Source organism: Mandrillus leucophaeus, unplaced genomic scaffold (assembly GCF_000951045.1).
Source record: "Mandrillus leucophaeus isolate KB7577 unplaced genomic scaffold, Mleu.le_1.0 Scaffold180, whole genome shotgun sequence".
NCBI lineage: Eukaryota > Metazoa > Chordata > Mammalia > Primates > Cercopithecidae > Mandrillus > Mandrillus leucophaeus.
Window position 1 is genome coordinate 391750 of NW_012101810.1, and position 22440 is coordinate 414189.

The 22440-nt window shown below is 52.9% G+C and overlaps 1 protein-coding gene across 3 annotated transcripts in view; it reads left to right on the forward strand.

The window, feature by feature from the left end:
• Window positions 1–21589, forward strand: part of LOC105537850 (mitotic spindle assembly checkpoint protein MAD1) — a 399899-nt gene extending 378310 nt beyond the window's left edge. For all 3 annotated transcript variants that reach the window (XM_011977540.1, XM_011977541.1, XM_011977542.1), the window contains one exon: window positions 21177–21589. In XM_011977540.1, coding sequence (XP_011832930.1) covers window positions 21177–21335 — 159 coding nt within the window. In that variant the 3' untranslated portion in view covers window positions 21336–21589. The remainder of the gene's footprint in view (window positions 1–21176) is intronic.
• Window positions 21590–22440: the final 851 nt, after the last annotated feature.

Here is a 22440-nt window from a genome sequence, read left to right on the forward strand (position 1 = left end):
CATGGTGATGCGTGCCTGTAGTCCCAGCTACTCAGGAGGCTGAGGCAGGAGAATTGCTTGAACCTGGGAGGCGGAGGTTGCAGTGAGCCAAGATCGCGCCATGGCACTCCACCCTGGGCGGCAGAGCGAGACTCCGTCTTAAAAAAAAAAAAAGAAAAAAAAAAGAAGTGACCTCTGGTCGTCCTCACTGCTCGTTATACTGTAACTATAATGCATCAGTATACGAAACGACACTCCCACCAGTGCCATGACAGCTTACAAATGCCATGGCAATGTCAGGAAGTTACCCTATATGGTCTAAACGGGGGAAGAACCCTCAGTTCTGGGAATTGCCTACCCCTTTCCCAGAAAACTCATGAATAATCCACCCCTTGTTTAGGATATAATCAAGAAATAACTATAAGCGTTAGTCAAGCAGCCCATGTCACTGCTCTGCCTATGGAGTAGACATTCTTTTGTTTCTTTACTTTCCTAATAAACTTGCCTTCACTTCACTGTAAGGACTCACCTCGAATTCTTTCTTGTACGAGATCCAAGAACGCTTTCTTGGGGTCTAGATTGAGACCCCTTCCTGATAACATAGGTATTTCACATCTTTTTCAGATTTATCCCAAGTATTTTAGATTTTGATATTATTATAAAAGGGTTTTGTTTTTATGTTTAATTTCTGTTGCTACTATATAAAAACAATTCATTTGTATATTGATCTTTTTATTTTGCAACTTCGCTAAACTCATGTGTGAGTTCCAGTAGCTTCTTAGTACTGGATGATGATATTATCTGTAAGTACACTTACAATGATATTATCTGTAGGTACACTTGGACTTCCACTTATCCACACTGGATGCTTGTGAAGTTCCTTGTTCTTGTGTTATTTCACTAGCTAGAACCTCCAGGATGATGCTGAATACAAGCAGTGAGAGTGAACATCCTTGTCCTGTTTCAGATCTGAAGGAAAAGCATCCAATCTTTAGCCATTAAGTGTGGTATTCTCTGTACGTCATTCATAGATACCCTTTCTCAGGCTGAGGAAGTTCTCTTCTAATCCTAGTTTGCTGAGAATTTTTCTTTTCTTTTTTTTTGGAGGAATGCCTGTTGGGTTTGATCAGATGCTTTTTCTGCATTTATTGAGTTGATCATATGGTTTTCCTTTTGTACTTTGTTAATATATGGAATTACTTTGATTTTCTAGGGTTAAACCAACCTTGTATTCTTAGGATAAACCCCATTTAGTCATAATACATTATCCTTTTTATATGTCACGGGATGTGAATTGCTAACCATTTTGTTTTGAAGTTTTGCATAAATATTCCTTAGGGTTGTTCCATAGTTTTGGGGTGGGCTTGTAATGTCTTCTGATTTGTATATCATAGTAATGGTGGTCTCACAGAGTGAGTTGGAAAGCATTCCTCCTCTTCAATTTTCTTAAAGAGTTCATGTGGAATTCTTGATTAAAACAAGCTGGAAAAAAAGAGTTAATGTAGAATTGATATTTTCTTCTTTAAATGGTTGATACAATTCATCAGCAAACCCATTGAACCTTGAAGTTTTCTTCGTGACGTTTTAGCTACACATCAATGTCTTGATAGACATAGGGTTATTCACATTATCTTTTTATTTTGTGGTGAGCTTTAGTAGTTTGTATCTTCAGAAGTTTGTCCATTTAATCTGTTTTCAAAGGTATTGGCATAAAGTTATTTATAATTTCTCTTACTATCTTTTTAACATCTGTAGGATCTGTAGTGCTGTCACCTTTCTTGTTCCTGATGTTAGTAATTTGTCTCTTCTCTTTTATTCCAGGTCAGTCTGGCTAGAAACAGCTTTTGGTTTTATTATTTCTACTGCTTTTTTGTTTTCTTTCACCAATTGTTGCTTTGATCTTTATTTTCTTTCTTCTGCTTACTTTGTCTAATTTGCCCTTCTTTAGTTCTTAAAGGGCAGAGCTGAAGTCTCTGATTTGAGACCTTTCTTCTTTTTTTAATGTGGACATTCAGTGCTGTAAGTTTCCCCCTAGTTTCTGCTTTAGTGGCATCCCACAAATTCTGATATTTTGTTTTTATTTTCATTCAGTTCAAATCACTTACTAATCTCCCTTTTTTTTTCTTCTTTGATCTATGGGTTATTTGGAAGTGTGTTAGTTTCCACATTTTTTGAAAATCTACAGATGCCATTCTGTTACTAATTTCTTATTTAATTTCATTGTAGTCAGTGAACATTCTCAGAACGGTCTGAATCCTTTTACTTTTTTTGGAAACGGAGTCTCGTTCTGTCACCCAGGCTGGAGTGCAGTGGCACAATCTCGGCTCACTGCAACCTCTGCCTTCCCAGTTCAAGTGATTCTCCTGCCTCCTACCTCAGCCTCCTAAGTAACTGGGATTACAGGCATGTGCCACCACACTCGGCTAATTTTTGTATGTTTAGTAGAGACAGGTTTTCACCAGGCCAGGCTGTCTCAAACTCCTGATCTGATCCACCTGCCTTGGCCTCCCAAAGTTCTGGGATTACAGGCGTGAGCCACTGGATCCGGCCACATTTCTTGAAATTTGTTTTAAGGTCCATCCAGAATGTTACTGCCTTGGTAAATGTTGTGTGTGTACTTGAAATCTGTGTGTATCCTGTGTCCCACTGGAATGTGCTATATTGATGTCACGTAGCTGACATTTTTAATAATGTCTGCAAAGCTTCTATATCCTTGCTAATTTTCTGTCTTCCTGTTCTATCAATTATTGATAGGAGAATATTGACACCTCTGACTATAATTACAGGTTTCTCTATTCCTTCTTGCATTCCAGTTTTTGTTTCATATATAACCCTTTTATCATTATGAAACGACCTTTATTGCTCGTAATATTCTTTGCTCTGAAATCTTTGTCTGATACAGAGTTGCACTATCAATGAGTAACCTTGGATATATCATGGATTTGGTTCCGGACCACTGTGATTAAGCTAATATCACAATCAAGCGAGTCCCATGAATTTTGTTTCCCAGCACATACGAAAGTTCTGTTTATCCTGTACTGTAGTCCATCAAGGGTACAATAGCATTATGTCTTTAAAAAGCCATGTACATGTCCTGATTTTAAAAATACTTTATTGCTAAAAAATGCTAATGATCACCCGAACCTTTAGCCAGTTGTAATCTCTTTGCTGGTGGAGGTTCTTGCTTTCATGGTGATGGCTGCTGACTGATCAGGGTGGTGGTTGCTGAAGGTTGGGGTGACAGTTTCTTAAAAACACCAACTCACACATGTAATCCCAGCACTTTGGGGGGCCAAGGCAAGTGGATCACTTGAGGCCAGGAGTTCAAGACCAGCCTGGCCAACATGGTGAAACCCCGTCTCTACTACAAGTACAAAAATTAGTCAGGTATGGTGGCATGTACCTGTAATCCCAGCTACTTGGGAGGTTGAGGCACAAGAATCGCTTGAACCTGGGAGGTGTAGGTTGCAGTGAGCTGAGATCCCGCCCTTGCACTCCAGCCTGGGCAACAGAGCATGACTCCATCTCAAAATATTAATAAAAAACACCTATGAAGCTGGCCACATTGACTCTTCCTTTCATGAAAGATTTCTCTGTAGCATGCAATGCTCTCTAATGCCATTTTGCCTACAGTAGAACTTCTTTCAATCTTGGAGCCAATCCTCTCAACCCCTCAAACTGCTTTATCAACCAAGTTTATGTACTTGGCTGTCATTTTTCAACAATGTTCACAGTATTTTCACCAGGAGCAGATTCCAACTCAAGAAGCCACTTTCTTTGGTCATTCATAAGAAGCGGTTCCTCATCCATTCAAGCTTGATCATGAGATTGCAGCAATTTAGTCACATCTTAAGGCTCTGCTTCTAATTCTAGTTCTCTTGCTATTTTCACCACATCTGTCCATCTTCCTCCACTGACATCTTCTTGAACCAAGTCATCCATGAAGGCTGGAACCAGCTTCTGCAAACTCCTGTTAATGGTGATACTTTGACGACCTCCTGTAAAACACTAATGTTCGTAATGGCATCTAGAATGACGACTCCTTTCGAGAAGGTTTTCAGTTGACTTTGGCCAGATGCATTAGAGGAATCACTACCTGTGACAACTATAGCCTTACAAAATGTATTTCTTAAATAATAACACTTCAAAGTCAGTTGTTGCTTGATCTAGGGGCTGCAGGATGGATGCTGTGTTAGCAGTCATAGAAACAACGTTAGTCTCCAGCATCTCCATCAGAGCCCAGTAACTAGTTGCATTGTCAGTGAGCAATAATGTTTTGAAAGGAGTTTTGTTTTCTGAGCAGGAGGTCTCAACAGTGGGCTTAAAATATTCAGTGCACCCTGCTGCATCTGAACAAATGTGCCGTCATCCAGGCTTTGTTGTTCCGCTGTTAGAGCAGAGAGAGAGAAGACTCAGCACCGTTCATAAGGGCCCCAAAGGCTCACTTACCATCCTGAAAATCTCCATATTAGCAGTAAGGCTGTTCTGCTTTCTTATCATTCACGTGTTCATTAGAACAGCCCTTGTGATTTCCTTTATGAACTTCTCCCTTGCAGGCTAGCTGTTTGGTGCAAGAGACCTAGCTTTTGGCCTGTCTCAGTTGTCAACATGCCTTCCTCATTACACTTAATTATCTCTAGCTTGTGATTTAACGTGAGAGACACATGAGTCTTCTTTCACTGAATGCCTAGAGGCCATTCTAGGGTTATTAACAGGCCTGGTTTCAATGATGGTTGTGTCTCAGGGAATGGGGAGGCCCCCGGAGAAGGAGAGAGATGGGGGACAGCCAACTGGTCAGCAGAGTAGTGAGAGCACATGCACTTTTTTTTTTTTTTTTTTTTTTTGAGATGGAGTCTCGCTCTGTCGCCCGGGCTGGAGTGCAGTGGCTGGATCTCAGCTCACTGCAAGCTCCGCCTCCCGGGTTCAAGCCATTCTCCTGCCTCAGCCTCCCGAGTAGCTGGGACTACAGGCGCCCGCCACCTCGCCCGGCTAGTTTTTGTTTTTGTATTTTTTAGTAGAGACGGGGTTTCACCGTGTTAGCCAGGATGGTCTTGATCTCCTGACCTCGTGATCCGCCTGTCTCGGCCTCCCAAAGTGCTGGGATTACAGGCTTGAGCCACCGCACCTGGCCCACACGCACATTTATCAGTTAAGTTTGCTATCTTATGGGCACTGTTTGTGGCGCTCCGAAACAATTAAAATGGTGATATCAAAGATCACAGATGACAGACTACCATAACAGATATATTAATAATGAAAAAGTTGGATATATATGTGACACAGACATGAAGCAAATTCATGCTTTTGGAAAAATAGTGCTGACAGACTTGCCAGACACAGACTTTAAACTTGTGAAAAATGTGGCGTCTGTGAAGCACAGTAAAGCAGCGTGGGAAGAAGCGAGGTGTGGCCACCTGAACGCAGGGTGAATTGGCTTCTGTGAGTGTGCCCTATCTGCTTTATGTTACTGTTAATCTACTATGTCTTCAAGTTAAAATGTACTTCTTAAAAGCAGGATATAGCTGAGCGTGAAATCTGACAATCTCTGCCTTTTTACTGGGGTGTTTAGGCCATTTACGTTTAACTTGATTACTACTTTGATTAGATAAGTCTATCATCTTGTTACTTGTTTTCTGTCTGTCCTGTCTGTCCTTTTGTTCCTTTTTCTTCCCTCTTTTTCTGCCTTTCTTGGAGTTCCTGTGTCTCCTTTTTTGATTTGTTAACTGTATTTCTGACAGGTTGTGTTAGGATTTAGGGTGTAGATCTTTTAACTTAACACACTTATCCTTAAATGATGCAACACCACCTTACGTGTAGTGTGAGAACCTGACAGTCACGTACTTCCAGTCTTCTCCTTCCTGCCTTAGTCCTCTGCTTGTAATATGTTTTATTTATGCACATGATAAACCCCACAATACTTTGTTTTTGTTTCTGGTTAGTCAGTCATCTTTGAAAGATATGTAAATTAAAAAATAGTTGTAAATGTTGTGTATGTCTGCACATGCAGCTCCCACCCCTCATTCATGGAAGGAGTAGGGGTGTTCTTCCTTCTTCTTGTGTAGGCCCATGATTGTTTTTATTTTTATTTATTTTTTGAGACAGAGTCCCCCTCTGTCGCCCCAGGCTGGAGTGCAGTGGCGCGATCTCGGCTCACTGCAACCTCCACCTCCCGGGTTAAAGCGATTCTCCTGCCTCAGCCTCTCAAGTAGCTGTAATTACAGGATGTGCCACCACGCCTGGCCAGTTTTTGTATTTTTAGTAGAAACAGGGTTTCACCATGTTGACAAGGCTGGTCTTGAACTCCTGACCTCAGGTGATCCACCCGCCTTGGCCTCCCACAGTGCTGGGATTACAGGCGTGAGCCACCGCGCCCGGCCTGCTATGTAAGCCCCTGTTTGCATCCTCATTTTCCTTCTGTCTGAAGAGCTTTGTTTAATATTCTTGCAGTGTGAATCAGCTGCTTTTGGATATTTTAATTGCACACCTGAAGAAGTCTTTATTTGGGAGGAGATATTTCCACTGGGTGGAGAATTCTGGGCTGTTTTTTGTCCCTCTGTACTTTACAGAGGTGATCTCACTGTCTTCTTAATTCCAGTGTTTCCTCCAAGAAGTCTGCTGTCATCCTTGTCGTCGTTCCTCTGTAGGTCAATTGTCTTTTCTTCCTCTGACTGCTTTTAAGATTTCATCTGTACTACTGGTTTTGAGCAGTTTGATTATGATGTACTTTGATGTCGTTTTTCCCTTTTTTTTTTTTTTTTTTTTTTTTGGTGGTGGTTGGGGTTCTTTGAACTTCTCAGATCTCTCAGTTTACACTTTTCCACACATTTCAGAAAAATGGGGCCATTACTTTTTCAAGACTCTTTCCCTGTGCCCACCATTAGTGACCAGTCCTTGAATAACATCGCTGCAGAACTCAGTGGCTTGTGGCTTCTGAGGTCAGGAGTCCAAGTGTGGCTGAGCTGGCTGTCTGCTCAGGGATCTCCCCAGCCACAGTCCTCTTGGCTCTGCTGGGGAAGGTCCCACGTCCAGGTGCACCCATGTGGCTGTCAGAAGGATTCTGTTTCTCATGTGTGGTTGGGCTGCCGGGCTTGGTTCCTACGGCAGCTCCTTGCCACATGGGCAGCTCACCCACAGCAGCTGGCATGTCAGAGCTCCAAGAACCAGGGTGGGAGCCACAGAAGTCATGGCTGCCGTGGCACGATTGCAGAGGGGACAGCCAGCACTTGCGCCACACTTTCCATCAGCTGTAAGTCACACGGAACGGCTGGTGCTACTGCAGGTGATGCCTGGAGATGGGGCCATTTCAGAAGTGCCACCAGCCCACCTCCAGGACTCCCGCCCCATGTGCGTCAGGCCACGTGACGTCGCCCCACAGCCCACACCCAGTGTGCTGCTGCTTTATATTTATCTGTTTTTTCCTTGTTGTTTGTATGCGCTTTCCTTTCTTTTTCTCATCGGTTTCATCTCGGACGGTTTCCGTGGTTGTATCTGCAGGTTCACTGATCTTGCTTCCACGATATCTGACCTGGCGTGGATCCGTCCCCCACCCTTGTTGTCTTCATCCTTAGAAGGTCAATTTGGCTCTTTTTGGTCGCTTTTATGTCTGTCCTTAGCTTTTTGGGCATATGGAGCAAAGTTACAGTGACTTAAATGTGATCTGCCGCTTCTGACGTCAGGTCAGCCCTAGGTTGGTTTCACTCGGCTGATTTTCTCTTTGTTGGGTGCTGCGAGGGTGTGTGTGCATGTGTGTGTGCGCGTGCCTGTGCATGCACGTGCGCATGTGTGTTCCTGTAAATATTCGTGAGCTCTGTTTGGAGACACAGTTCAGGTACTTGGAAACAGCCTGGTCCTCTGGGTCTTGGTTCAGGAAGTGTGAGGTGGGCGCAGGGCAGCATCCGTCTGTCTGGGGCTCACACCTCCCCTTGCTGAGGGGTGCCCATCTCAGTGCTGTGCCCCGGAGCCGCCTAGTTCGCAGGCTTTCCCGCAAGGCTGCTGGAGACAGGCGCTGCTTCAGCCCGGTGTGAGCTTCAGGTGCCGTTTTCTGGTTTTTTCTCTCTGATGCTCCAGGTTTTCTCAGCCTCTCACTGAGCACTCCAGGGAACTCAGCCCTCTCTGTGCCCCGGCTCCAGCTCCAGCCCTGTCCTTCAACTAAGGTCCCCGAGGCCCTGCCTGGGCCGTGATCAGTCTCCCCGGGCTCACCCCGTCTCTCAGGGCCCGCCACCCTTCCTGACTGAAAACTGTTGTTTCACATTTTATGCCTCATATTCTGGCTGTTTCAGATGGCAGGTGCGTCTGTCCGTGTGGCTCTGTCTCGGCCAGACGCTGCCAGCAGCCCTCTGAGATGGGAAAATAGACATTTTGTCTCCATTTTACATTCAGGAAACTTCAGGAAACTTCAGCTCAGAGAAAACCTGATGGGCCCCGGGGCCCATAGCAGATAAGAGGGGCAGCCTTCCAGGAGGGCGGGCCTGCATCTCCAGCCCTCCCCACACCACATCCCCAGTATCACATTGCCCTAAGCATGGCACTCCTCGAAACATCACCCCCAGCGGCGTGGGCCTTGCCTGGGCGGGAGGTGAGAAGGCGCAGAGGCCACTGATGTCCTCTCCTCTCCTCCTCATTCGGCTACAGCTGGAAGGGGCGGTGCTGTCTAGCCTGGGCTCAGGAGAGGAGGACCCCACACCCAGGCCGGGCTCAGGAGGGGAGGAGCCCACACCCAGGTGGGGCCCAGGGAGCCACTGGGCGCCGGCAGTGCTGCAGCTCCTCCCTCCTCACCCGCGTGCCTGAGCTGAGCACCCGTCCCGCCTGCCCGCCGTGTGCCCTCTTCCCTTAACCTTCACTGTGCTCTGTGCTCCTGCTGCCCTCGGGGACAGTCCCTGTCTTTTAACCCACACTCAGCCCCCTCTCCCTCCTTCTCCATCCCTGCCACCTCCTCTAACTCATCCCTGTGGCCTCCATGCCCTTCTACGGCCCTTGTAGCCCCCTGTGGCAGATGCCACTCACAGCAGGGGCTGCGCAGGCCACCCCACCCTGCGCCGGTGCCCCACTCCCTCCGCTGCCCTCCGGCTGCGGCTGCAGGAGCAGCTGTGTGTGGCTCTAAAGCAGAGCGCCTGTGTGCGAGGGGGAGCTGTATAAATAGAATAATAATAATAATAATTGTTGGTTTGGGATTTTTCTGCGACTGCTGGGGTGCCTGGCCTTGCCCGCCCCGCCAGTCACTCTTGAAGGAAAGGTCACCCTCGCGGGGAAGATAAACCCCAATAACGCTGGTATAATTAGCACAGGCAGTATTTAGATGCTTTCCTCGGTACAATTAGGCAGGAATAATTGGCTGAGCTATTTTCCCCGTGCCGGACACGCTTTTTGCCAGCTTCCGTTCTTTGGAACTTCATGCTGGGACATTTGTTCTCGGCATTCTGTCCAAGCTGTCCTGACCCAGTTGCCGCCAGGCCCTGGGCGCGGTGCTCGCATGGCAGCATCTGCGAGGCCTCCTTTGGGCCCGGCTTCATCGCCTCCCGAGGGGCACCGTAGGGACGGGGGTGCAGAGAGATTTGGGAGCTGAGGGCCACACAGCAGGGTGTCCAGGGTCAAACCTGGACCTCCGGACCAGGAGCTCTGAGGAGCTGAGCTGGGCTGGGCCAGGGGCCAGGGGACATGTGCAGGGTGGGGCTGGGCCGGTCATGGGCATCCATGAGGGAGTGAGGCCGTGAGCAGGGGAGTCAGGCATGGGCTAGAACAAGTCCTGTGGCCAGCCTGGAGGAGGAGTCCCTCGGCTGAGGTAACAGACCAGAGGCGGGAAGCTTGCTGTCTCCCTCCTGAGAGCAGAGACAAGCCAGGCAGTGACTATCAGGACGCAGTGGTGGCTGCTGCTCCGCAGTCACCCTCAGGCCATGGATGTGCACAGGCACAGACTCCTGTGCAGAGCCCCGCTGTGACATGTGAGGCTGCCAGGGGTCCTCGGTATCCCGGTCTAACGTTGTGTAGACCACGGTAGCACCAGCCACTTTCACGCTGCACCCGGCAGGTTCAGCACAGTCGACGTTATCACTCCCGACCTGTGGGATACAGATCACTGCCGCCAAGTCATGAAACCGGGCCAGGACCGCGCTGACCTCTAACCCCGGGGCGGGGACCGCGCTGACCTATAACCCCGGGGCGGGGACCGCGCTGACCTATAACCCCGGGGCCAGGACCACGCTGACCTCTAACCCCGAGGCGGGGACCGCGCTGACCTATAACCCCGGGGCCGGGACCACGCTGACCTCTAACGGGGCGGGGACCGCGCTGACCTATAACCCCGGGGCCAGGACCACGCTGACCTCTAACCCCGAGGCGGGGACCGCGCTGACCTATAACCCCGGGGCCGGGACCACGCTGACCTCTAACCCCGGGGCGGGGACTGTGCTGACCTCTAACCCCGGGGTGGGGACCTGTAACCCCGGGGCGTGGACCGCGCTGACCTCTAACCCCGGGGTGGGGACCGCGCTGACCTCTAACCCCGGGGCCAGGACTGCGCTGACCTCTTACCCAGGGGCGAGGACTGCGCTGACCTCTGACTCCGGGGTGGGGACCACGCTGACCTCTAACCCCAGGGCCGGGACCGCGCTGACCTCTAACCTGGGGGCGGGGACCGCGCTGACCTCTAACCCTGGGGCCAGGACCACACTGACCTCTAACCCCGGGGCGGGGACTGCGCTGACCTCTAACCCCGGGGCCGGGACCGCGCTGACCTCTAACCCCGGGGCCGGGACCGCGCTGACCTCTAACCCCGGGGCGGGGACCTGTAACCCCGGGGCGTGGACCACGCTGACCTCTAACCCCGGGGCCGGGACCATGCTGACCTCTAACCCGGGGGTGGGGACCTGTAACCCCGGGGCATGGACCACACTGACCTCTAACCCCGGGGCCGGGACCGTGCTGACCTCTAACCCGGGGGCGGGGACCGCGCTGACCTCTAACCCCGGGGCCGGGACCGTGCTGACCTCTAACCCCCAGCAGCACCTGCGGGGATGAGGGCACACATTACCCAGGTCTATCACCTCTGGACCCTGACGCCGTGGTCCAAGGCCTTCAGCCCCTGAGACTCTTTAGGGGAGCGAGGGCGGCCCTGGCCGTGGAGGCTCATGCAGAGCCGTGTGCACAGTGAGACTGCCCAGTACTGTTCACAGGCGCTCAGATGGGCACTGCAAAGACCCGTGGACAGACAGAGCTGTGCCCCACCGGGGATTTGCACAAGCCCAACCTGGGTGCCCTGGCCACTGGGTGCGAAGGGGCGTGGGCCTGTGTCTCACACCTCAGCAGCAGCCCTGTGGTGGCCTCAGTAGGTTCTGCTGTGGCCACCTGACCAGCGCCACCCAACCCCCACCAGCTGGCTGAGGTCGCGCTGTGACCCACGCCCGGTGTCTGTGGTGCCACCAGCCAAGATGCCAGCCATGACGCCAGCGTGGCACCCCAGGACATCTGGGGCAGGTGGGCAGGCAGCATCGGCCTCAGCAGCCCACAGGGGGCTTCCCACAGAGTGTCCGGAGATGCTCCAGGCAGACGGGCAGACGGGCCCGGGCAAGACGCCCGAGGGTTGCAGGCCAGGTGGGTAAGGATTGGTGCTTGCGTGTGTCCATAGTGCTCATCGGCCTGTCTCAAAGCTATTCCGCCCTTGCAGATATAACTTAGATATACTTTTTTCCTAATTACAAATATGCAGCATATAGAAAAGTCTGGAAAATGCAGAGAACCATGAGTCACTTTCCATGCCAACACTCCGAGTTAACCGCCGTTAGCATTTTGATGATTTTCTAAGGGTCCTTTTGCACTGTGTGTGGGTGTGTGTGTCGTGTCGCAGTGTGAACTTGCAGGGTTTCTCACCCCTGAAGTTCAAGGCTGACTCTCAGTGGACGCAGCTGAGTCTTCTCCCCGGCTCGCCCCACGTGTGCATGAAAGTGCCTGGGATGCGTCAGATTCTCAACTTGAGAAGCCCAGAGTGTCTTTTGAAGCTGAAAACACTTTGATTTCCTTACAGCCTCAAGACAAAAAAAATCTCTCCTTGCCTGGCTTTGAGAGCAGGTGTCTTCTACAAGCAAGGTTCACAGGGACCTGCGGCTGCCCTGGCAGAGGCCAGCCAGGCACGTCCATCTCCTCTCCCGCGGGTCCTGGTGGGGGAGCCTCTGTGGGAAGCCTGGGGGCTGCGGGGCCTGGCAGACAACCAGTCCCGCTTCAGTGAGGTGGGGATGAGGCCGGGAGCAGCTCATTTTCCAGTAGAGGCCATCCGGTGGCGCTAGGGCACGGGGCAGCCGCCGTCCTCGTGGCCCGGGGTCATGTGGGCACAGGGTTTCCTCATCCCACTGTGCTCAGCGTCTCCCCCGAGCCCGGTGGTTTTACGCACCTGACTTGGTTAGTCTTCTCGGCCGTGCCCAGTTGCAGACCGGGCTCAGAGAGGCGTTTCCATGTGCCCAGGGTCACGCAGCTTCCTGGTGGCCAAGCCGAGGTTAGAAGCTAGGTCTGGTGGGTGTGAAAGCCCCCGATGCCGGCAGCTCTGCCCCGAGGCCCACACAAGCAGGTGGAGTAAGAGGGGAGGCGTTGGGGCCAGCAGTGCTCAAGTCAGGATGGAGCCGTTTATCTGGAAGGTCTGTCGAGGGCGTGTGGTGGCAGCTGGGAGGTGGTGGCAGGCTGACTGCCTGCTGTTTGCCTGCAGTGTCTATGCCCAGGAGAGGGAGCAGCCCCGGGTCAGGACCCAGCTGCAGGGTACCCCATCCTCATGGACCTTGCTTCCTGCCCTCCCTCCCCTGACAAATGGGCCCCCAGCATAACTTCCCCCGAGGGCTCCTGTCCTCTCCCCACACACAGCCCTGCTCGGGAGCGGAGCTTGCAGCACCAAGGACAGGAGGACTGGGCTTCAGGGAAGCAGGCGCCTGGAGCTGTGTCCAGTTAGGCGCATGGCGCTTGCAGATCTGACCATGGAATGTTCATGCGTCCCCTGGCCCAGCAGCTGCAGCTTTTCATCTGGAACATGGGGGTGCTTCTCCCAGGAAGGCCAGTGGGAGCAGGGATGTGTCTAAGAATGCCTGGGTGCTCTGTCCTCACGATGAACCCTGATGCCACAGCCCCAGCCTCTGTGTCCTCACGATGGCCCCTGATGCCACAGCCTTGGCCTCTGTGTCCTCACGATGGCCCCTGATGCCACAGTGGCCTCTGTGCCCAGGCCAGTCTCCAGCCCAGTGAGGTCTGTCCTGGGAAAAGAGAGAAGCAAGACAGATGTCGGCCTTGCCCTGTGGGGCCGGGGCACAGGCAGGAATCCCACTCGGGGTTAAGACACTGCAGTCACCCCTCTGGGTTCTGTGCACTGGCCCCTCCAGGAGCCGGGGTCCCCCGTGGCCGTGGCGTCCCGGGAGAGATAGGCAGGGAGACACTGGCACCCTGTCGTGTAGCTTGTCCTTTTATCTGCTTCACAGGCTCTTTCACTGTGCAATTTCCTAAAGTTTTGGTGAGGCCCATTTATCCATTTTAATTTTATTCTATGGATCGTGCCTTGGTGTTGAGTCTCAGAGCTCTGCCTCATCCAGATCCTGAAGATTTCTTTTTTAAAATAATTCTGTGTTTTACACGTAAGTTCATGATACAGTTTGAGTTAAATTTTATATGAGGTGTGAGGTTTCAGTCAAAAAGAATTTTTTTTAACTACGTATGTCCAGCTGCTCTGGCACCAGCTGTAGCAAAGACAAGACTGTCCTTCCTCCACTGAAGCGCCTTTGTGACTCTTTTGTGACTTTTCTGTATCAATTAATAGGATCATTTGTTGTTTGCTCTTTAACCTGTTGATAGAGCAGATTACGTTGATTTTTCAAATACCAAACTAGCCGTGTACACCTAAACTAAGTCCCACGTGGTCACGGTATAATATTCTTTGTTAGAAAGTGGCCTGGACGTGTCTGTGGGTCTGTTTCAGGTTCCTCTGTTCTGTTCCACTGGTCTCCACATCTCCCCTCCAGCGCTGCCCCAGCCATGTCTGTCTGACGTAGGAGCCGTGTAACGCTGTGCTGTAGCTGTACAGTTCTCAACATCAGGAAGGGCAGTTCCTCCACTCTTCTTTTTCGGAATTGCTTTCCGTATAAATTTTAGAATAATCTTGTATATCTCTACCAAAAAAAAAAAAAAAATCATGCTGGCCAGGCATGGTGGCTCATGCCTATAATCCCAACACTTGGGGAAGCCAAGACAGGAGGATTGCCTGAGCCCAGGAGTTCAAGACCAGCCTGGGCAATATAGGGAGACCCCATCTCTACAAAAAACAGCCATGAGTGGTGGTGCGCACCTGTAGTTCCAGCTACTTGGGACATTGAGGCAGGAAGATTGCTTGAGGCTGCAGTGAGCCAAGACCGCACCACTGCACTGCAGCCTGGGTGACAGAATAAGACCCTGTTTCAAAAATATATATTTATACTGAGGTTTAGATAGCAATTACATTAAAACCAAAGATCAAGTTTGGAAACATTGATGTATTTACTATGTTGAGTCTTCCAGTTCATAAACATTGTATCTATTTATGCAAACATTCTTTTGATACCTTTCATCAGTATTTCCTGACTTTCTGCAGACACGGTGCAAGTTTTTGTTAGATTTATACCCAAGTATGTAAGATGTTCCGTAAATGGTATTGCTTTTTAATTTTGCTTTTCACTGGTTTGCAATTGCTTTATAGAAATGTGGTTGATTTTTGCGTGTTCATCTTATTTCCTGCAACCTTCGTGAACTCACTTAGTGTTTGAGGAGTTTTCTGCAGATTGCTCAGGGTTTTCTACGTGGGCCGTCACGTCATTTGCGAGTAGGGACAGTTCGTTTCTTTTCCAGTCCCTACGCTGCTGTTTTCCTTTTCTTACCTTCATGCCCTGGCGTGAGGGGCTCCTGTGCTGGGTTGAGGATGAGTCGGGTAAGCCAGCTCCCCGCTGACCGAAGGAGGGAAGGCAGCCAGGCTCTTCCGCGAAGCAGTGTGAGCTGAGGGTTCTTCCTGGAGGACTTTGCCTTGATTCCTGCTTTGCAAGAGTTCCCTTCAGGAATGGGGATTAAATGTTGTCAAATGCTTTGTGGGATCATAGCATTGTTTTTCTTTAGCCTGTTGATAGGGCAGATAACATTGATTGATTTTCAAATTTGAACTAGCCTTTGTTTTATACCTCGACTGAATCTTACTTGGTCAGGGTGTGATACTCTTTTTTGTATATTACTGGATTCCATTTGTTAGTATTTGTTGAGTATTTTTGCATCCAAGTTCACGAGAGACTCATACGTATTTTTCTGCGTGTGTGCGCACTATCCTTGTTGGTTTCAGTACAAGGTTAATAGTGGAAAGGTGTTTCCCTGTCTTTTGTTAACTGAAAAAGGATTGTGTAAAATTGGTATTAATTCATATTTAATGTTCAGTAAAACTGTCCAGTGAAACCATCTGGGACTGGAGATTCTGAGTAGCATTTTAATTACAACAAACTTGATTTATTTAATGGTTATAGGACTACCGAGGCTGTCTATTTTATCTTGGCACGTTTTGGTAGTCTGTGGTTCTCCAGGAATCCGTCCAGTTCTTTATGAGCATCAAATTTCGTTGTCATATTTTTTATTGTTATTTTAATAGCTTCTGGATCTATTATAATACTTCCATTTCATTTCTGATATTGGTCATTTCACTCTTCTCTTTTTAATCTTTGGCAGTTTTGCTAGGGGTTTATCAATTTTACTGTTGTTGGTCTTTTTAAAAAAATTTTGAGACAGGGTCTCACTCTGTTGCCCAGGCTGGAGTGCAGTGGTGTGATCACAGCTCACTACAGCCTCAAACTCCTAGGCCCAAGTGATCCCGAATAGCTGGGGCTACAGGTGCATGCCACCACACCTGGCTGATTGATTGTAGAGATGAGATCTCACTGTGTTGTCCAGGCTGTTCTCAAACTCCAGGGCTCAAGCAATCCTCTCACCTTGGCCTCCCAAAGTGCAAAGATTACAGGCATAAGCCCCTGCTCCTGGCCGGCCTTATTGCTATTTTTTAAAGAACCAGTTTTTGGTTTTAAGAACTGTCTTTTGTTTTCCCGTTCATTCCTACTTTTATTATTTCCTCCTCCTGCTTCAGGCTTGTTTTGGCCTTCGTTTCTTAAAGTAGGAATTTAGAGAATTGATTTGAGATCTTTCTTCTTTTCTGATAGAGGCATTGAGTGCTGTCAGTTTCCCTCTAAGCACTGCCTTGGGTGCATCCGGCAAATTTTATTATGCTGTATTCTTGTTTCCATTCTGTTCTTTTTTATTTCCTTCGAGGCATCCCATTTGACTCGTGGATTACTTCGAAGTGTGCTGTTTAATTTCCAGGCACTTACCCAGTTTTCCTGTTTTCGCTGACTGGTTTCTGGTTTTGATGTCCACTGGTGTGGCCTCCACCTCTTCACGCCACCCCACAGATGAACAGGATTCACATAACTTCCCAGTATCTCAAAGTAGCATCGTTTCCATTTCCTGCATGTTTTCTCATTTTAATGCATTATTTCAGCTTTGCTTGTTTGAGCCAGGACTCAGGGCTTCTTTCATTCCGTCTCGAGTTTCCCTGTTCATGGAGTTGCTCTTGGACCCTCAGCCGCAGGGAGTCTTGCTCTCGACAGGAATCCCGCACACCTCCCCCTTGGCCTCCGAGCCCCACCACATCCTGCGGTTGGTGGTGTGTGGAGAGAGGCGCTGTCTCTGCTCTCCAAGTGCCTCGTCAGCCCGCACTCCTCCCTCACTCCGTGTCTGTTGTCCGTGCCCCCTGGGACACCACGGGGCTCAGCTCAGGGGATGGTAGGACCAGCGCTTAGTAAGGCCCCGCAGCCCCGGTCACTGTATGAGCACTGCACAGAGACCTGCTCACATGGCAGAGCTGGAATGGAGGCCGGGCATGCACTTCCCGGCCCACGTGTTCCACAGACAAGCTGCAGAGGCCCCTGACCCTCCAGGGCAGGCCCGCTCTGCTTCCAGAGGGGCAGGTGAGCCCCAGGCCATGCCAGTCAGGGTCTGGGCTGGAGTGCAGTGGCCACAATGGACACTGAGAGTGTCTTCATTAAGAGCGAGTGTCTCAGTCTCCCCCAGGGCACCCGCCAGCCACACGGCCGCTGTATGTGCCGACTAGACAGATGGCAGCTCGGGCCGGCCAGACAGAAGGGAGAGGAAGCCACAGCCAGCAAGCAGGCCGCCCCATAAATATTTCCAGCCACAGCCAACGTGTCTCACTGGCAATTTGCTTTTTAAAAAATTGCGCTCTAATTTTAAGTGAGCAGCCCCTAATTACAGTGATTTATGAGGTACCTGGGGACTGTGTGATATTTCAACATGACAGAGGGCTGAGCAGAGATGGATGGGCCGGGTGCCACTCATTCAGCAGGTCCTGCTAATGCCAGAGTGCCGCTGAGGGTGTCGGACTGAGGCGGCCCCTCCCAATGCAGCCGGGTACGCTGGGGGAAACAGAGTCAGAGGTGGGGCGGCCCCTCCCAGTGCAGCCGGGTATGCTGGGGGAAACGGAGTCAGTGAGGCGGCCCCTCCCAGTGCAGACCGGGTACGCTGGGGGAAACAGAGTCAGTGGGGCAGCCCCTCCCAATGCAGACGGGGTACTCTGGGGGAAACGGAGTCAGAGGTGGGGCAGCCCCTCCCAGTGCAGACCGGGTACACTGGGGGAAACGGAGTCAGAGGTGGGGCGGCCCCTCCCAATGCAGACCGGGTACACTGGGGGAAACAGAGTCAGTGAGGCGGCCCCTCCCAGTGCAGACCGGGTACGCTGGGGGAAACGGAGTCAGAGGTGGGGCGGCCTCTCCCAATGCAGACCGGGTACCCTGGGGGAAACGGAGTCAGAGGGGGGGCGGCCCCTCCCAATGCAGACCGGGTACACTGGGGGAAACAGAGTCAGTGAGGCGGCCCCTCCCAGTGCAGACCGGGTACGCTGGGGGAAACGGAGTCAGAGGTGGGGCGGCCTCTCCCAATGCAGACCGGGTACCCTGGGGGAAACGGAGTCAGAGGGGGGGCGGCCCCTCCCAATGCAGACCGGGTACGCTGGGGGAAACGGAGTCAGAGGTGGGGCGGCCCCTCCCAGTGCAGACCGGGTACACTGGGGGAAACAGAGTCAGTGGGGTGGCCCCTCGCAATGCAGACCAGGTACACTGGGGGAAACGGAGTCAGTGGGACGGCCCCTCCCAATGCGGCCAGGTACGCTGGGGGAAACGGAGTCAGAGGTGGGCTGCAGGGCGGGTTGACTTGTTTGCAGGGGGCTGGTGTTTTGCAAACACTGAGTCTGCCTTTGTGTGGGGCTTGAGCTAGGAGAGTAGTACTGGTCACTCCTGCCTGTCCCCGTCCACCCCCGCCCTAACCTGGAGGGCAGTACGGAATCTTAGGGCATCATTCTTCCAGAGCCACTTGAGGCCAGCAGAGAGGAGGTGCTGTAGGAGCCGTGGGTGGGCGACCCGGCCTACCATTGGGAGCAGCTGTCTCGCTGACACTGGCAGGGTGCACCTGTTTCAAATAAAGAATGATCAGAGCTCATGCCTGTAATCCTCACCTCGTGGGAAACTGAGGCAGGAGGCTCACATCAAGACAGGAGTTTGAGACAAGCCTGGGCAACAAAGCTGAAGTCTATCTCTAAAAAAAAAATTTAAAAATTAGCCAGGTGTGATGGGGCACATGCCTGTAATTCCAGCTGCTCAGGAGGCTGAGCGGGGGGGTCACTTGAGCCCAGGAGTTCGAGGCTGCAGTGAACCATGATCATGCCACTGCACTCCAGCCTGGATGACAGTGAGACTTGTCTCTAAAAAATATATATATTTTTAGAAAAGAACGGCCAGGCTCCCAAAGCCTGCCAGCCTCTGAGGACCAGGGAAGGTGAGTGCCTGGAGAACAGCTGTTCTTCGGTCCAGCCTGGCCGGAGTCTGTACCTCAGTGCTCCAGGCCCAGCCAGGTTGCCAGCCCCGGGTTGGGAGGAGGGCGAAGGTGCCGGCTAAGGAGACTTCTTCCCACACTGCCTCCCACCCCTGCCCGGCAGCTGCAGGAGAATCAGCCCCTCTGACATTTAGGGGGAGAAATTCAGAATCAAGAGCAGAAGGCAGAAATGAAAGGATTTTCTCAGTAAAAGGTCAGAGTGGTTTCTCTTGTTTTTGTTTAAAAATGGTTTGTGTTGAACTATGACAAGGCCAAATGTATTAAGGCAGCAGGAACAGGGGGACGGCTCCTGAGAAACAGGAGGTGCAGGAACAGGCCAGGCAGCAAGGTGGAGGGGGGGGCGGCGCCACCATCAGGGCCGGGCCCAGCTCAGGTCCCGGTGGACAGGGAGCTGCCAGGACGAAGCTGGGTGCAGCCAGGCCGCCCTGTGGCTCCTGGGGAGGGTTCCCAGAGGGCTGCCTGCCAGAGGAGTGCTTTACAAGAGTTTCCTGAGCTCTGATGCACACACAGGCGGCTCACCCTCAAGTCTACGGTTCCGTTCTTCCCGGCACATCCAGTGTGCAGCCGCTACCACAGTCTAACTGTGGCGCCTTTCCACCAGCCCTGAGCCCTGATGTGCCCCTCCAGGACATCCCCTAGGCGTGGAGTTGTGCCGACTCGTCTTTGTGTCTGGCTGGGCATGTTTTGGGGGTTTACCCACGTGGCAGCATGTCTCAGAGTTCAGCTGTATGAAGCAGTGTTGACGGGTAAACCCGGTTTTCTCTCTCCAGCGGTTGAGGGCTGGTTCCACTTCCCATCTGTTAGGGATGGGATCGTGTTGCCGGGGACATCAGCGCTCAGACCCCCTGGCTGGGCACGCGGGCACGTGCTGGGCCCATGGACTCCGCGTTCAGCTCTTTGAGGAGCCGCCAGCTGTTTGCAGGAACCGCCCCACACATGCCCCCACCAGCGACGCGGAGGGTCGGATTCCCCTCCACCCAGCAGCTTGTGCTGTTTGCTCTCTGTGGCCGTCGGCGTCAGGCGGGTCCGTGTCTCGCTCAGTGCGGTTCACATTTCCCCGGTGCCCGGCATCCTGGCATGAGCTCGTTGGCCGTGTGTGGCTCTTCTCTGGAAAGATGTTCAAGGGCCCCTTAGTTGGGCCCTGTCGTCTTTATGGTGGAGTTGTGGGAGTTCGGGCATATTCTGGGTTCGGGACTTTTCAGGGACGTGGTTTGAGAGGGAGCTTTCTGGTGGGCTGGGTTTGTGTCCTGCCTGACCTGGGGCTGTGTGGGACACCTGCCAGCCCTGTGGACAGTCGGGGCCTGGGTGCCCACTGGGGCAGAACCAGCCAGCAGGCACCTGGGCAGATTTGGGCATCAGCAAGAAGTCGTTCCTGGTGAGAGCTGTCTGGAGACCGAGCACCCTGGCTTGGGAAGCAGGGGTCTCCCCGTATTTGGGAGTGTGTGTGTCACAGGTGTGTCCCCTCCCACCTGCGGCATCTCTGCTGTGGTCTCCAGAGTGGGAAGTGGGTTCATGCCAGAGCCCTCTGCCCTGTGCCGACCGGGGTGGGGCTGGCTCTCGGGGGCAGCTGGGGAGGGAGAGAGATGACCGAGTCCCTGCTCAGAAGGGCCTCTGTCCACTCCCCACAGCCCAGGATGGTGGCACAGCAGCTCACTCAGACCTGCTGCGTGACCTGAACCCTGTAGGTCCTGCCCTGTGTCCCCTGGCACCTGCCGTGCTATCTGGAAGCTCCTGGTCACCAGGCCATCTCCTCCTTGCCCGTTCTCCAGTTACAGGAGGCTGCCCTCTGGGCTGCAGAACCCACAGAGCCAGACCCCGCCTGGCCCCAGAACCCCCTCACAAATGGGGAAACCTAGGTTGTGGGGCCCCAGGCAGTCTGGAAGGCATTGCGGGACTTGCCCAGGGCGTGGGGTCCTCCAGCCTCAGTGGAGAGTGGCACTGGGGCCAGTCACAGGTGCGTAGACAGGTGCTGGAGCCCCCCAGGCGGAGGAGGAAAGGGCGAGGCAGCAGCGCCTTGGGTGGGCACACCCCGCAATGCCTGGGACCCCCAGCTGCCTGTGCACATGACAGTGTAGACGACAGAGACCCTGCCCTGGGTTAATTCAGTCCCTTTAGGTGACCTGGAATAAGGCCTGGCAGGGTTAAGGACACATCTATCCCTGTCCTCAGGCCAAGGGAAGCCCCCATGGCTGGAGGAGCTGTGTAGGGAGGGAGGGGAGAGGGAGAGAGGCCTGCCAGGCTGACCGCTGTCCTGTCTCTTACCTGCCCCACAGGCCACCAGCCCCTCGGGCTCCAAGATGCAGCTGCTGGAGACGGAGTTCTCGCACACCGTGGGCGAGCTCATCGAGGTGCACCTGCGACGCCAGGACAGCATCCCCGCCTTCCTCAGCTCGCTCACCCTCGAGCTCTTCAGCCGCCAGACCGTGGCCTAGCCTGCAGCCACTCCGCTCGGCCGGACCTGCGGGTCCCCTGCCCCGCTAGCCACAGGCTGGGTGCACGTCCTGCCTCTCCAGCCCCGCGGCAGCGGTATGACTGACAGACACGCCGAGACCTACGTCAGACTTCTGCTGGGGCGGCCAGCACCCTCCCCACGTGCAGACGCTGTGTGTCCCGGAGCCTGGTGTGCGGGCGTCGGCTGCCAGCCCAGGTTCCTCACCTTGTGAAATAAAGTCTTCTCCCCCAGACAGTCCACCCACCCTGTGTGTCTGTGGCCCAGCCCTAGCAGGGTGGGAGGGAGGAGCGGAAGGAGCTCTGTTAGCACACCACCATCCGTAGCCCAGCGTTGCGGGGGTCAGGCATCTCCACTCAGGGAATGCACAGCCAGCGCACAGGTGGCAGCTGGGACCAAGGGTGGCCGGGGTGCCCTCCCCACCACCATGGGCTGAGGCCCCTCCGCTTAGCAGCTTCCAGCTCTGCCTCGAGGCCGGGCCCCAGCTCCGGGGCTTCCCTTTGCTGATGGAACCCGGATGGAGGCACAGGGGTTGGGGGGACTGTCTTCACAGATAAGGGCGCATCGAGGGGAGACTGCCCTCTGTGCCCGTCACTCCAGGGCCAAGGGAGGGCCTGGACCCGGCTGGCAGCACCAAAGCCAGGGCCGTGCGGTGACTCCACCCCACAGGGCAGATGGAGCACCTGGCCCTCGAGGCTGGAGAGCGAGTCCCCTCCACTCGGCTCGGCAGCCCCGGCCTTAGAGGTACAGGTGCCCCTGTCTGAGCCCAGCAGAGGGGAGCCGGTGCAGCCAGGGGAACGGCCTCGCTGCAGAGACGCCGCTGCTGAGACGAGGGAGACCTGAGGCAGGGGCCAGGGGAGGAAGGACCGGGGAGGGTGGCCCCTGCCTCCTGCCTGCGAACTGTGGGCCAGGGCCATGCCCAGGGCTGCCGCCTCCACCCAGACTCCTCAAGGGTGAGGCAGCTCCAGCTCTGCCATCCCCGCCTCACCCCCTACTTTCCACTCCCAGCACCCCCCGCCCACCATTAGAACACTCCACCAGCCTCCACAGACCCCACTCCCGGCACCCCCCGCCCACCATTAGAACAC